Source organism: Typopeltis vanoorti, chromosome 12 (assembly GCF_054136105.1).
Source record: "Typopeltis vanoorti isolate ZY-2024b chromosome 12, IOZ_Tvanoo_1.0, whole genome shotgun sequence".
Lineage (NCBI taxonomy): Eukaryota > Metazoa > Arthropoda > Arachnida > Uropygi > Thelyphonidae > Typopeltis > Typopeltis vanoorti.
This window is the reverse complement of record NC_143560.1, coordinates 7,948,789-7,966,337: the sequence shown is the minus strand read 5'-3', so window position 1 is coordinate 7,966,337 and position 17,549 is coordinate 7,948,789. Positions and strand designations below refer to the sequence as shown.

Below are 17,549 nucleotides of genomic sequence, written 5' to 3'. Positions count from 1 at the left end.
TAAACAAAAATAGCAATCATCTACGTGATTTTTCGGTTCACGGCAAATCATTGGAATGCCAAAAGCTAATTTTTGGCGTTTTCCCTTGCTCCACTGTTGTAAATTTTCTACACATGACTTGCACACTTTATTTGGAACCCATGAATTGTGCTGATCTGCAAGTTTTACGTCAAAGTATGCAAAGTACACTTTCTTAACGAAATCAGTGATATTTGTCGTTTGACTAGGAACAGTAAAGCTTCCACAAATGTAGCAGAAGGAATCTACACTATTGACACAATTTCGAGTAGTAGACATGATGTATTTTCTTCACTGCCGACTAACATGCAATTAACAAGACAAAAAAACCAGAGACTTTATTGAAACATTATAAGTGCTCATCATACTTTCACGATCGATTAACGATTGATTGATTTCGATTGTTCTTTGTCCGCTGTGACGCATATAGTATTCATTTGTTTTAGGCAGTTGTCATCGCCTACTTTTCATCACCTAAATGTATTAGGTTGGTTATCAGCCTCTCTCTCTCTCGCATTCAAAGTGCCAGTACATGCCGTTGAAGGTTCTTACGCATTTATTCGTTTACTAAAAGCGAGAGCAGTGAGTGCTCCGATTCTGATCTGTGCACCGCTTTGAATAATAGGCTATATCTTCGGGAATTTTTCGAATTTCTTGATAAAAAGTTAGGAACAGATTTTTAAAAGTACATACTTTCAGAAAGTAATATTAAAAAATCGATTTTTTTGATCCTCTAAATAGTACTGCCTCCTTAAAACTATCAAAAACTTACAAATTAACAAAAAGAAAATGCCATAGAGGAAAAACCTGACATGATAGAGAAAAATGGGTTTGATATTTGAAATCAGCTCACCCAAATTAGTAAAAAACAAGTGTCAGATCATAATCACCAGGAAAAAAAATTTTTTTTGTTGGCCAGTGTAATATAACATAATAAAATTACAGGAAACATGCTAATATTATTATTACATGACACCTCCAGGGAGTTCAAAGACTCATCGAAGGAGGGCACCCATCTCTACAACTCTTCTCCACCAACTACAGCGAATCTACACAAATGCCATCTATTTCCTACCACCACTACTAGTATTTTCACAGACAATCACCATACCCACAGTGGGATTCGAATCCCCCAGTATTTTGGCTGGAGATTGGTTACGCTAACCACTCCACCAACAAGGCCGATTTATTTAAATAAACTTCTTTATTTATATAGCATTTAATTTTTTTACATTTTACACGTGAAGCTGATTTTTTTAATACTGATATGCAAAAACCAATCATTCATTCAGTTATTTTGAACAGAGCTTCCTCATTTCCCTGTTAAAATAAATATTCCTTCATTCGAGTTTTGCATTTGTTTGGGTTAGTTTCATTTCTTCTTCTTCTTATTATTATTGTTCCTGGCAACTCCAAGGAGTCGACAGACTCATCGAAGGAGGCCCTAACATCATGTCAAGAACAACTATTCGACATTCACACAGTATCTATCATACCTTGCCTTGAACTCATTCACGGTCGTAGCACCCACAACAGACTCTGGAAGCTTATTCCACTCATTCACTACTCTCCAAGTAAAATACCTAGCTCTAACACCCTTGTCAACCATGCTCTTGCCCAGCTTCCATTCATGGCCCCTAGTCATCCCACCACCAGTCATATTTTCAAAAATATCTTCTGGATCAATCTTATAGAAACCCTTCAGTAATATGAATGTCTCAATCATATCACCCCTCCTTCGCCTATCCACCAATTTCTGCAACCCACAAATCTTCAACCTATTCTCATAAGGTTCATTCCACAGACCTGCTATCATCTTGGTCACTCGTCTCTGGATCCTCTCCACTTCCTCCCCATCACGAAGAAACCCTGATGCCCATAACTGGGCACAGTAGTCCAGATGGGATCTTATCAAGGCTCGATACAGAGGAACAACAACTTGTTTGTCTCTGCATGTTAAAGTATTTTTCAGAAGCCAAATGATTTGGTGAGCTGTTTTAGTCACTTTTGCAATGTGTCCCCTAAACTTCAATTCCCTATCCACCAACACTCCCAAATCCCTGGCCTCATCAATCTCCTGGAGTACAGTTCCACCAATGCGATATACTGCTGCTATTCTTTTCACCCCAAAGTGCATAACCTTACACTTTGGCACATTAAATTGACATCCATTTTTCCTAGCCCAGTCCTCCAAACTATCCAAATCATCCTGTAAAATCTTTGACATCCTGTGCACTCATAATTGCTCTACCCAACTTTGCATCATCAGCAAACAAGTGAACACTTCCTCTCAAATCCTTTCCTATATCATTGATGAACAAATTGAAAAGCAGTGGTCCAAGAATAGAGCCCTGTGACACTCCACTAGTCACAAGCCATCTTTTAGACTCCACTCCTGTATAAACCACTCTCTGGTATCTCTCCTTCAACCACCCTCCTATCCATCTCACCAACCCTATATCTATCCCCATCTGCTCCAGTTTACTGATTAGTGTTCTATGTGGTATCCTATCAAAAGCCTTGGCAAGGTCCAGTAGTATTACTGTAAACCCATTACCCCTATCCAGTTCAGCCGTCACTGTGTTATAAAACGTGAGCAAGTTACTGAGGCATGAGCTACCCTTCACAAAACCATGTTGTCCCCCATACAATATCCCATTTTCATCTATCCAATCCTGTATTCTTTTCTTGACTAATTTATCTAAGACCTTGACAATGATTCCTGATATGCTAATCGGTCGGTAATTTACAACAGCAGTCTTGGAACCACCTTTATGCAGTGGAACTATTTTCCCCTCTTTCCAACCCCTCGGGACTAACCCAGACTTGAGACTCAAATTAAAGAAAGTGGTCAAGGGTACTGACAATTCTTTAGCTGCTTCTCGTACAACACGAGCTGGTATACCATCCAATCCCACAGATGTATTGACATTGAGGTTATGCAATTGACTACTCACCTCCACTTCATTCACCACAATTCCCGTATAATCTACTGGTACATTCATTTCTGCAATTTCACCACCTGGATGATATATTCTTGCAAAGCGCTCACTCAGTAACTCAACTATATCAACTGATTCAGTTACCTCCCTACCATCGGCATTCTTTAAAATCATTCTGCAATGTACATTTTTCCTTTTACTTGCTACATATCTAAAAAACTGTTTAGGATTCTCTTTAGCCTGCATGGCCAATGTTCTTTTGTAATCTTTTTTGCTTTTCTTACCACACGCGTTACCCTTCTGGCCTGCGCTTTATACCGTTCGTGTGCCTGCCGGTCACCTTTCTCCTTAAATTCCCTCCATAGTTGTTTCTTTTTTTGCAGCTCAAGCTTAATGGTGTATTCATCCATTTAACCCCTAGTTGATTTATTATTCGGACTCTAGGTATACAGTCAGCCATTGCTTCATGCAAACACTTCTTAACTACCTCCCATGCACTATCGACTTCTAGTCCTTGCAGTTGTACATGCCATGGCACTGAACCAATCAAACTCCTAAGCCTGTCATACTTTCCAGCCTGATAATTCCATGTGTACCCTGTCTTAATTGAAAATTCTACACCTTTAGCCACCTCCCAAGTCAAGACCCTATGATCACAGCAGTGATCATAGGGTCTTGACTTGGGAGTTGTTTCAGCCAAATCCTCTGATGTAATTACTAGGTCAAGCACTCTCTGACCCCTAGTATTTTCCATTACATGCTGTCGCAGATAGTTATCCCTTAATAACCGCATAAAATCCGATTCCTTCCTCCCGTGTGTCCTCTCCTCACTCCAATCAATGCGACCATAGTTGAAATCTCCCATAATAATCACCCTCCTTCCACTCATTTCTTCTATTTGCTTGTGCATACTGTCACCACCATCTTTTCCATCACCTGGTCTATAGCAGCACCCAATTGTATATTTAGTTCTGCTAGCCACAATCTCACACCAAATGGCCTCAAATGTGCTCTTTTCTCTTTCCTGCAATTCAATTTCTATTCTCCTTGGCTGCAGCTCATCAGCTATCATCAACAATACTCCTCCCCCCATTTTATTCTCCCTGTCATTCCTGAACACACTATACCCATCACATTCAATCCCACTAGCTATATCATCTACAGTCAGCCATGTTTCACTAATACCAATAACCTGTGTATTCAATAGTGTGTATTCAACACACTACTTATTAAAGGTAGTGTGTTGAATATTTTTGGGTGAATAAGTATAATGTTTATGTATTGCTTTATTAGCTTTAGGCCCTTATATCTACTAAGGAAAGCATCTTATTTGATGTTTATGTATTTGTTATTGTTTTTTATGAATAGCAGTATCCTATAGGCATATAAATATCTAAGGGATAGTATGTTTAGTATGGTGTATTTTTCACATATTTCAGTATCCTTGTATTTGTTTCTAGTTAAGATTTGAATTACTTTATTCTGAGTTGAAACTAAAGGTTTCAGCCTAGTGCAATAGATCCCTCCCCCAACTTAATATACCATATTGTAGTGTGCTTTAAATCCAGGCAGAATATAATATTTTTGACATATTTAAATTTAAGAATCTATTAAGTAGTAAAGTCTGTTTAACATAATCCTTACTTATTTACAACATCGGTAATATGCAGTTTCCAGCTTAAATTACTATCAATTTTCAATCCCAAGTAAGTTATTGCATTGACTTTTTCTGTTTCCTCACAGTTGCAATTTGAATTTGTCTTGCAATTCCCAGCACAAAATTATTGTGCAGTGAAGTTCATTTTGCCTGTTGTATTTCACAAATTAAAATTTGCATATTTAGTTTTTGATACATTCAAACTGAGGTTATTTGACTGGAACCAATTTGTTACTTTTAAAAAATCAGCAGTCACTATGGTTTGCATTTCTTTGGCTGTGTCCATAAGAGAAAATTAGCACTGCATCATCTGCAGAAGTATTTATTTTACTGTTTAGCTTAAGATGGCAGAAGTCATTGATATAAATATTAAATAAAATTGGTCCTAAGACAGATCCTTGTGGTACACCACAGTCTACTGTTTTGGAGATGCTATAGCTGTTGTTTATTTTTACAATTTGTGATCTGGCATTTAAGTAATTTTTGAACTAGTTTAGGGCAGTACCTCGTATTCCTATGATTTCTAATTTTTTTTTATTTATTAAAATTTCATGTGATACAGTGTCAAAATCTTTATGTATATCTAAAATACTGCTAATGTTAGTTTATGTTCATTTAAGGAGGTATAAATTGTGTTTGTGAAGTTCAGTAAAGCATGTTCTGTGCTAACCTTTTGCCTGAACCCAAATTGATTCTTTGAAAATAAGTTGTTTTTGTCCAAAAATTTTGTGAGTCTAATTTTTTACGAATTTCTCTAATATTTCTGAAAGACCAGTAGAAGGGAGATCGGTTTGTAATTGTTCAAGTTATATTTGTTTCCTTTTTGTAAATCGGTACAGCTTTGACCTTAAACTCCGATGGAAACGTGCCTGTCATCAGTGATGAGTTAAAAATGTACATTAGGGGTTCCATAATATACGTTTGGCATTCTTTCACAGTGATAGTGTTAATACCATCTTATCCTGAAGTTTTGGTTTTTTTTTAGGCTAGCTATAACACTTTTGATTTTGTTTTCACAAGTGAGGGTAAAGATATATGGAGTTATCAATTGTGTTGCAAGTGCAGTTTTGATGGGTGGTTTTCTCTATTCCTACTGATATCTTCAAGTATGGGAAGGGTTTGTTTGTGTATAGCTTTGCCAATTAATTTATTCACAAACTTCCATTGTTTTGTGGGGTTTCTTTGGCATTTTAGGAATTCATTTCTGTAGTATTTGTTTTTAATTTCTTTTAATTTATGGTGTATTAGATTTCTATAGTACTTGAAAGTGTTCATAATATTGATTGTGTAGATATGTTTTAAACTTTTTATACACTCTATTTCTAATTTTTATGTAGTGTTTGATTTCTTCCTGTGTAATCCAGAGCTTTGTTTCTTTCATTTTGTCTATTATTTTAACTTTAATTGAGTCTTGTATTTTATTGTTCAATATTGCAATAAACTTATAATACAAGGTATCAGAACTTGTTTCCATCGTTATCTTTCCTCAAGTTATTCTTGAGCACTGTCTCTTGAATTGGAATACTCTGGAGTCAATTGTTATGTAGGGTCTGTTTTTGGTTGTACTATCTCTGTGCTGTACTTGGAAAATCCCCTTTGATACCAATTGGAAAGTGATCCGCGAGAGGTTGTCGCAGAACTGCTGCTTCGATTTTGTTTCCACTTAAAGTTCCCCTGAATACATGATCTTGGCATTTTCTACCACCATTGAATTCAATTCTTTTGTGGTGACATTAATATATTGTTCGAGTCCATGCAAGTAAATCTAGATAACCTTGAGAGGAGCTGCTATTCCTCAGCAAGTCAATATTCATATCCTCAATTATGAGAACATTGTCACTTCTGATTTCATCTAGACTGCACTCAAGTTCTTGTATAAAGTTGGACTCTGTGTAGCAATGCAACCTATATGCAGATTATATATATATATTATGATGTTCTAAATATTATTAACAGATATGGACTTTCGAATAAAGATAATTACATCACTATATTTGTTATAATTTCTATATTAATAATAATTTTTAAATCCACTTAAATGGTACAAATCAATTTCTTTGTCTTTAACCCAGATTTCTATTAATATCAGAACATCTAGCCAATAGTTTCAATTGTCTACTAGTAATTCAGCGTGTTCCATTTATTTCAAATACTTCTTATATTTATATGCAAAATATTCAGAGTACTTACAGCGTGTGAGAATAAAAAGTTTCTTAATTCTACTGAATCAATACATATTACACATTTATGAAAAGTGACATCACTGTTGTTATTCTCATCTGCATTGTTGTTCATGAGTCAGCTATTACTCCTCCTGTTATCTCAGAGTTTACACAAGTCTTCTTCACATCTGATTTACCATATTTTAGATGTATCGTCTCTTCTTATGAAGAGTTTGCCCTGTTTGATCCAGAAATATTTGTAGTTTACTTTTTTTACGTTTCTTGCCAATAAACAGTAGATGTTTTAGGTTTCCAGTCAAGTGCTCATTTAGAGATATTTTGCTATCCTTAAAATTGTCACATATATCAGTTGTGCTTAGTCTATATTTGATATTTTTGTTTCTGCCAGCCATTTGTCTCTGATTGCTTTACTTGTAATTTTATAATTATAGACATTGCTCTGTTTTTCTGCCCACTAGGAACACGCTGAGCCTCGATATCATCTTCATTATAGTTAATCTTGATTTTATGAGCAATTTGTTTTGCTATTTCATGCATATTTTTGCATGGCTCATGAGGAACAAACATCAGCAATTTCCAGGTTTGAGCTAATTGCCTGTTGATTCAGTAAAATTTTATCACAGCTTTTTGCTCTATGACGCAACTTCTCACACACACACCACTTGCATGCTCTTACTTCAACGGTTGCCACACAAAAACTGCTACATCACCCAACTCAAAAGTTGCACCTATACGTTCCTATTGCAGAATTCTGCTAAGACATGAATGCATAAAGGCCCTCTTACAGAAACACCTGTAAGAGATGTTTTTGAGTCCTGGTGAAGATCCTACCTTATTGTATATACCTATTATTTCCATTTCATTTTGTTTATTTCATATTCCAGTTCTATCTTTTCATCATTTGAAAAGGTAGAATGTCATCTTGCATTTGGATCACATAGAGAACATCACTGGACAGGATCCAGCTGTGATCCCATTGATAACCAACAGAAGTTCATTGATTATAACTTCTTTAACAGCAAACTAAATAACTTTATTTAGTTATCTTCATCTGTCTTGAAATTTGATTAACTGAATTGCAAGATGGGCAGAAATTTCCTGAGATTATTTCTACTACACAAATGTAGTTAGCCATTTATTTAGTTTGAGAATTTTTAGCATTTAATTAATTTAAGTTATATGAATGAATAACAGAATTAGTTAATAGCTCAGTGGGCAAGGTTTCTAGGAGGGGGGGGTGTCCCAGAACTTACAACACACACACACACACACACACACACACACACACACACACACACACACACACACACACACACACACACACACACGCACACACACAGTTGACATAGTCATGATACGACCATGGTGCTATAAAAGGATGGTTAATCCTATGTAGATAGGATTAACTGCATTAATGAGGCTTTTTCTACAAAGTCAAGTTATTATTTTAAATTTTTTTTATTATTATTATTTTAGTTAATATTACATATTAACGTGCTTAGTACATTGAATCTCAGTGGTTCATGGTATTTATTAGACCAATAGGTTCTTCCTTCCAGCATTGAAAATACTTTTCGATGCGTTTGATGAAAGTGTTATTTCTTGGTGATGTTGTTGACATGAATGATAAAACATAGCAATTAAATTTATGTTAGTTCTCATTGAGCATTGTTAATATGCAGAAAATATATAAAAAAAATCTTCATACATACATTTCAGATGTATGTATGAAGGTTTTTTTTTCTTCTGCTGAAGCTCTAGTAATCATTTTTGAGTATATAATTAATCTTTTCGTTCCCTATGGAATATTTTCTAGGAAATAACAGAGGATGGTGACGAAAAAATCTTTTATGATTCAGAAGAATCTGGTAATAAGGAAGAAAAGAATAAAAAACCTTTTGTTATGGATCCTGATCATAAACTGTTATTGCGAAATTGCAAACCCCTTTTGCAAAGTAGAAATGCAGCTGTAAGTTTGTTTTTAACCCATATTATTTTAAAATTTTTGTACAGATATTTAATAATTAGATTGAAATGATGCTGGTTCAGAATTTCATATTGTTAAACATTTATTCCAGATAATCTGATTTCAGAGGGGATGGAGAGAGAGAGAATACTTTTCTAATTTGTTTTTACTATTATATATCTTTTTTATGTATTATCTAAAGTATTATAATAAGCTTCAGTTTCAGTAAACTGAAGTAATATTAATGATGATATTTTATTATGGGAAATTACAGTTTATTAGAATACTTCAGATAGCAAATAAAATAATAATAAATAAATTAGAAAAAAAATCTATTTGAAATCCTAAGGATTTCACTTTTTTATTTAATTGATGATTGGCTACAAAACCTGTTTGGTGGCATGGTTAAAAAAGCATGCAGTTTTATATCTGCATTTAATCTTCTGGTGACTTTGCAGCTTAATTTATATCAGAAGGTTATGTCTTCTGAACATTTATGTAAACAGTAGCCACAAAAATATGAGGTACCAAATAGCCATTCTTTCTTTAGGAGATATGGTGGTCTAAAAATGCTTTAGACCATCACTTTCTTGTCCATATGTTCACTGGGCATCCACAGATGCTTGGTGATGTGCCACACCAGGCCTCACCATATAGTCCTGTTATGCTTTTCTGGCGACTTTAATTCTCTGAAGATCAGTCAAAGAACATACACACTCCATCCATCCATCTCATTGATGGTCTACCCCTTCCTCTTTTTCCATTGATGGTGATAGATTGATCAGTAATCTGAGTTATAGTGATGATACTGTACTCCTCTGTAATAACAAGGAAGAACTAGGACAAATTCTTGATAAAGTTAACAAGATCAGTAATAACAGAGGACTTCAACTCAATCCTAGCAAGACAAAGATTATGGTTCTCAAAATTTCCTTACTTCCCTGTAAGGAAATACAAACAGGGAAGCTCTTGAGAAACAAGTGTACATTAATGGAGAAAGAATTGAGGAAGTCAGCAAGTTTGAGTACCTGGGATCCATTATTAATGTGAAGAATTGCTGTTCAGAAGACATCAGAAGAAGATTAGGAATGGCTAAAACAACAGTCAGAGACTTGTCTAAAATCTGGAAGGATGGATCTATCTCCATGGGAACAAATTTGAGGCTGTTGGATGCGGTTGTTTTTCCAACAGGATCTTATGGATGTGAGACTTGGAACCTAAACAAGTCAGATAAGAAAAGAAAAGCTGCTTTTGAGATGTGATGTTACAGAAGGCTGTTGAGAACATCATATAGCGAAAGGCATACAAATGAATGGGTATTAGAAAAGATCAGAAGAATTTTAAGGCTCCTTAAAGATATTGACAGAAGAAAGTTAAAATATTTTGGTCACATTGAAAGGATGGAAGGAGAACTTCTCAGAACAGTAATAGAAAGTAAAGTTCTGAGAAGTTCTCCTTCCATCCTTTCAATGTGACCAAAATATTTTAACTTTCTTCTGTCAATATCCTTAAGGAGCCTTAAAATTCTTCTGATCTTTTCTAATACCCATTCATTTGTATGCCTTTCGCTATATGATGTTCTCAACAGCCTTCTGTAACATCACATCTCAAAAGCAGCTTTTCTTTTCTTATCTGACTTGTTTAGGTTCCAAGTCTCACATCCATAAGATCCTGTTGGAAAAACAACCGCATCCAACAGCCTCAAATTTGTTCCCATGAAGATAGATCCATCCTTCCAGATTTTAGACAAGTCTCTGACTGTTGTTTTAGCCATTCCTAATCTTCTTCTGATGTCTTCTGAACAGCAATTCTTCACATTAATAATGGATCCCAGGTACTCAAACTTGCTGACTTCCTCAATTCTTTCTCCATTAATGTACACTTGTTTCTCAAGAGCTTCCCTGTTTGTATTTCCTTACAGGGAAGTAAGGAAATTTTGAGAACCATAATCTTTGTCTTGCTAGGATTGAGTTGAAGTCCTCTGTTATTACTGATCTTGTTAACTTTATCAAGAATTTGTCCTAGTTCTTCCTTGTTATTACAGAGGAGTACAGTATCATCACTATAACTCAGATTACTGATCACTCTACCACCTATTCTAATTCCTGTCTTGAGCTTATCCAATGCTTCATGCATGATGTCCTCCACATATATACTAAACAAGTGAGGAGAAAGTAAACATTCTTGCCTACTCCTTTTCCAACTTGAAGCCAATCAGTCAATCCAACCTGTTCTTACTGTGGCTTCTTGCTCCCTGTACAAGTTGGCTATCAACCTGATAGTGTGTTGAGGAAAACCCATTCTTTTCATTACTTCCCACAGTTGCACATACTGTACACAGTCAAAAGCTTTAGAGTTGTCTAAGAAATGCATTACCAGAGGGAGTCTGAATTCTTTATATTTTTCTATTATCTGTGTAAGGCAAAGGATCTGATCTCTGGTGCCCTTACCTTTCCTAAAACCTATTTATTCCTTGGGCATCTCTGCATCAATTTTGGCCTCAATCCTCTTTAGCATGATCTTCAATAAAATTTTGCTTGCATGAGATATGAAACTAATAGTTCTATAGTTCTTGCGAGCCTTCATATCTCCCTTTTTATGTAGTAGTATGAAAACTGACGTCTTGCAGTCTCTAGGCCATGATCTGTCTCCCATATCCTTGTAATACAATCTTATCCCCCCATTCCCTGTGACCTTAATTAGCTCTGCTGGGATTCCATCTACAACTGCCCTTTCAACTTCATGCCTTAGTGGAGGAGGTCCCAAATCGGAATTTTCCTGGTGAGAGGGCTCCTCCAGATTTTCTTTATCCACTCTATTGTACAGTTTCTCACTGTATTGTTTCCATCTCTTTTTAATTTCAATTTTTTCTCTTAGTAATGCTCCATTCCTGTCTTTGATGACATTCAATTTGGGCTTGAACTTGTGCTTTAGATCATGAACTAAATTAAACATCCTTTTATAATTGTGCCTCCTCATCTGTAACTCTATCTCTTCACATTTATTACTATAGAACTTTTCCTTGTCCTGCTTGATGGCTCTTCTGACTTCTCTATGTAATCTCTTATATTCTTCAGTCCCTGTGTCTCTTTAAATTAGATACCAAGAAATTATATACTTGGTTTAATCCTTTATCCAAGTGTAAGCAAACATAGTTTGCGCCTGAAATATAATCAGGACTGGGGCAACTCATATATATAGAAGCTAATGACTTCACATTCACTTGCCTTAATATCTCATAATGCGAAGCACATATCCTTATGGGTATGTATAATGCTGTGAAATATGTATAATGGGAAGGGTCACTACCCAGACCGGTTTCGACCTTTATTGAAGTCTTCAGTGGGAGCCAGATCCAGAGGTGATACTGAAGTTGAAGTAATGCTGAAGTCATATTTTCATATACAAGTAGCCAAAAGGTGTTACACCTTATTATTAAAATACTCTGGATTAGAGATAGTTGTTGGAAGTTTTTCTGCTTGGTTATACTATAAATTGGATACTAAGGCAAGTGATGTGAAGTCGTTAGCTTCTATATTATTATTATTTCGGGCGACTCCAGGAGTCCTTAGACTCATCGAGGGAGGCCCTAAACATCATGTCCACACAACTATGCGATTACATTCTCACAGTATCTATCATACCTTGCCTTGAACTCGTTCACCCTAATAGCACCCACAACAGACTCTGGCAGCTTATTCCACTAATTTACCACTCTAAAAGTAAAGAACCCAGCTCTAACACCCCTGCTAACCACACTCTTGCCCAGCTTCCATAGGTGTCCCCTAGTTCTCCCACCACCAGTCCTGATCTCAAAAATATCCTCTGAATTAATCCTATAGAATCCCTTTAGCAATTTGAATCTATACCATCCAATCATATCTCCCCTTTTCCGCCTATCAAATAGTTTCTGCAACCAACAAATCTTCAACCTGTTCTCATATGGTTCATTCCATAGACCTGTTATCATCTTAGTCACTCGCCTCTGGATCCTCTCCACCTCCTCCCCATCAAGAAGGAACCGAGGTGACCAAATCTGGCACAGTAGTCGAGATGAGGTCTTATCAAGGCTCGGTACAGAGGTACAATAACTTGCTTGTCTCTGCTCGTCAAGGTATTTTTCAACAACCAAGTGAGTTGATGAGCTGATTTAGCTACTTTTGCAATGTGTCCCCTAAACTTCATCTCCCTATCCACCAACACTCCGAAGTCCCTGGCCTCATCAATCTCTTGGAGTACAGTTCCACCAATGTGGTATACTGCTGCTAATCTTTTCACCCCAAAATGCATAACCTTACATTTTGTCACATTAAATTGACATCCATTCTCCTTAGCCCAGAACTCCAATCTATCTAAGTCATCCTGCAAGACCTTGACATCTTCTGCATTCACTATTGACCTACCCAACTTTGCATCATCAGCGAACAAATGAATTGTTCCACTTAGATCCTTCCCTATATCGTTAATGAACAGATTAAACAGCAGTGGTCCAAGAACAGAACCCTGCGGCACACCACTAGTCACAGGCCATCTTTTGGACTCTACTCCTGAATAAACTACTCTTTGATATCTCTCCATCAATCAACCACCTATCCATCTCACCAACCCTATATCCATTCCCATATGTTGTAGTTTACGGATTAGTATTCCATGTGGTATCCTGTCAAACGCCTTTGCCAGGTCCAGCAGTATCACTGTAAACCCATTTCCCTTATCCAGTTCAGCCGTCACCTTGTTATAAAACTTGAGCAAGTTACTGAAGCATGATCTACCCTTCACAAAGCCATGCTGTCCCCTGTACAGTATCTCATTTTCATCAATCCATTCCTGTATTTTTCCCTTGACTACTTTTTCCAAGACCTTGACAACGAGTCCTGATATGCTGATCGGTCGGTAATTTGCAACCGTAGTCTTGGATCCTCCTTTATGCAGTGAAACTATTTTCCCTTCTTTCCACACCTTCGGGACTAAACCAGACCCGTGACTCAGATTAAACAACATGGTCAAGGGCACTGATAATTCCTTAGCCGCTTCACGCAAGACCTGTGCCTGTATACCATCCAATCCCACAGATGTGTTCACATTAAGGTTCTGTAATAGACTAGTCACCTCCACTTCATTCATCACTATTCCCGTATAAACTAATGGTTCCTTCATTTTTTCAATGTCACCACCTGGATGATATGCTTTTGCAAAGTGGGCGCTCAGTAACTCCACTATATCGACTGATTCAGTGACCTCCTTACCATTGTCATTCCTTAAAATCATTTTGCCGTGTACAGTTTTTTTCTTGCTTGCAGCATATTGAAAGAACTGTTTGGGATTCTCTTTTGCTTGCATAGCTAGTTTCCTTTCATAATCCGCTTTTGCTTTTTTTTTACCACACTCGTTACCTTTCTGGCCTGCACTTTATACCGTTCGTGTGCCTGCAGGTCACCCCTTTCTTTTAATTCCCTCCACAGTTGTTTCTTTTTTTGCAGCTCAAGCTTAATGGTGTTATTCATCCATTTAACCCCTACTTGTTTTACTATTCGGACCCTAGGTATACAATCAGCCATAACCTCCTGTAAATGCTCCTTGACCACTTCCCATGCTCTATTGACATCCAGCCCTTGCAGTTGTACATGCCATGGCACCGATCCCAGCAATCTCCTAAGCTTGTCATACTTGCCAGCACGGTAATTCCACATATACCCTGTCTTAATCGAAAATTCCACACCTTTAGCCACCTCCCAGGTCAAGACCTTATGATCACTCTCACCGATAGGTGGCAACATGGTCATATTCATTACAGTCAAATTCTCAGATGCTATTACCAGGTCAAGCACTCTCACACCCCTAATATTTTCAATTACATGCTGTCTCAGATAGTTATCCCTTAATAATTGAAAAAAATCCTTTTCCTTCCTCACATGTGTCCTCTCCTCCTTCCAATCAATGTTACCATAGTTGAAATCCCCCATAATAATTACCCTCCTTCCACTCATTTCATCAATTTCCCTATGTATACTATCTCCACCATCTATTCCATCACCTGGTCTATAGCAGCACCCAACTGTATATTTTATTCTGCCAGTCTCAATCTCACACCAAATAGCCTCAAATGAGCTCCTTTCACTATCCTGCGATACAACTTCAATTCTCCTTGGCTGCAGTTCATCAGCTATCATCAATAATACCCCTCCCCCATTTTATTCTCTCTGTCCCTCCTAAACACACTATAACCTACACATTCTATCCCACTAACTATATCATCTTCCGTCAGCCATGTTTCACTAATGCCAATAACCTGTGACCAGGAAGAGCCAATCAAGGCCAAAAATTCTTCCTTCTTGTTCCTAATACTCCTAGCATTAGTATACATGAAATGCAGTGATCCCTTAGTCCCACCCCCATATTGATGCGTTATTCTAAATGACCCATTCCCATTTTTTGTCCTTAGTGCTGGCTCGGGTACATTATATACATTCTTACACTCATCTGTCTCACTGATGTCTGCATATCCATTCCCCCCTCGGTAGTTCTAGTTTCCCTGGTTTTGCACATCCATTTTCACTTCATTCAGCAACACTCTTTCCAGTCTCCGCACACCAAGTCCATTTAAATGCAGGCCATCCATCTTGTATAAGTCCTTTCGCCCTTCAAACTCATTCCACACGTCCAAGAATTCCACGCCACACCGTCTGCATAACCTGCGCATAATGTCATTTGCGATTATGGCCCTCCTTCTAAACTCCTCTCTGTCATACCGCGGTAACAGACTCACCATTCTAACTCTGTCACTCTTTTCTTTCGCTACCTTTAACAATACTTTCAAGTCCTCTCTCATAAAAAATTTATCACCTTTCAATTCATTCGTACCCGCCACAATTATTAATTCTTTCACCCTCTGTTTTTGCAATCTAATACTCTCACTTACATCCTTAAATTTCGCACCCGGTAAGTACGATTTAGTTACACTGCCATCTATCACCCCTTTTAATAACAAGTCACCATACAACACTCTTTCCTTCATTTCAGAAACTCTCCCATTCTTACTCTGTTTATTTACGTCAGCCGAATCACTCTGGAAAGAGTTTTGCATGTGCTCTAATTGCTGCTGCGCATTTTGTATCACTGCACACAACCTAGCGATCTCACTTCCTACAAATAATTCCTCATTATTTTTATCATTTAAACCATTTTCTCTCTCTGTATGGTTGCTTTCACTTTTTCTTAGATCACCACTCTCATTGCCATCTTGTATATCGCAATTCCCTATCAAGCCACTATTTTCACTCACATTCTGGCAATTGTGGCTTTCTTCAACCATAACTATCTCACAACCTGACACATACTTCAACTCCTCACTTTGCTTATACTTTCTGCAAATTCTCCCACCACTATCACTTTCAATCCAAATTCCAGCCTCATTCGGGAATGCATACATCCCACACACACATCACATTGGACAAACTCTCTCACATTATAGTTTTTCAACAATGGCGTCGTATTTTTGGACGCCATTATCTTACGTCGCATTGCCGCCATATTCAAATCTATGAAACGTAACGTTATATACTAAATTAAATAACGGAATTCACACCAAAATCCCACAGACACAACAAGCTACCAAAATTAGGCAATATTACGTTATGATTTTAACCTATATTCTAATTTTTACTCAAAATTGTACTTAGCTTTCGGGAGCTCTCTGAAAACACAACCATCCGTCTGGCCCTCTAGTGGGCACGAATCGCCCCAGTCCTGATTATATTCAGGCACAAACTTTGTTTGCTTACACTTGGATAAAGGATTAAACCAAATATATGATTTCTTGGTATCTTTAATTTATAGTATAACCAAGTGGAAAAACTTCCAACAACTATCTTTATCTCTTTGTTTTTCCAACCTCCTTCTTTTGATTAGTTCCCATGTTGAATCTGATATCCATGGGTCTCTTGGTCTTCTTATTCGGATGAAATACTTCTTGGCTGTATCGTCACCTTGACTCCTTCCCAAAGCATTTCTGGTGAGTTCTTCTCATTGGTCTTCAAGAAATCATCCAACCGAGTTGATGTTTCTTCTGTGAATCTGCTGGGAATTACTCTAACATCCAGCCTATTGGGATGTGCCTAACTTGGAAGTTTTCTGAGTCTTAGTCTTATTTTGGCTCTTACTAGCTTTCTTATTACTTTCTTGTGATATTGTATATGTAAATGTTTAGAATACACAACCTTTTTGATAAATTAATCCTCAAGATCTGTAGAACATTTAACTCAAATGCAAAGCTGCAAATTTGTGTAGCTTATTGGATGTTTAGTGATATCCACGTTTTGGGATTTGTGATTGTAAAAACTGTTTAAAGTTTACAAAATAAGATGTGCCACCAGGCATAAAGCACATATTCCAACACACACACACGTTCCACTGATGAGCCCTCAGTAAAAGTCACAAGGTGAATAAGAGAGAAGTGGCGTGTAAGAAACCAGTGGCATAGAATGTATTGATATCATCCAAGGCATCAACATAGTGATAGAACTTAGAAAGTAGAAACACTTTTTAATAGTTTTTAAAGAATTTTTTTGAATTAGTTTGAGAAAGAAAGGAATTTTAAAATAAGAATACAACAGTGCTTAGCAGATATCCCTTCAGCTGCATTCTTCAAGAGACAGTTCACTAAATTCCACGAAGAAAGGACACTGACCCAAATCTGTGGATGGTGAATTCTTGACTCCTATGAGTTTTGTTTGAAAACAGTAGCAATACAGAAAATCATCACTCTTGAGCATTAATGACTTACT

The 17,549-nt window shown here is 36.9% G+C and overlaps 1 protein-coding gene across 1 annotated transcript in view; it reads left to right on the top strand.

Moving 5' to 3' along the window:
* The window catches only part of rb (adaptor related protein complex 3 subunit ruby), a 482,738-nt gene that overhangs the window by 140,231 nt on the left and 324,958 nt on the right, over positions 1 to 17,549 (top strand). The window contains exon 8 of the mRNA XM_090402121.1: positions 8,617 to 8,769. Within this exon, the coding sequence (XP_090258247.1) occupies positions 8,617 to 8,769 (153 nt within the window). The remainder of the gene's footprint in view (positions 1 to 8,616; positions 8,770 to 17,549) is intronic.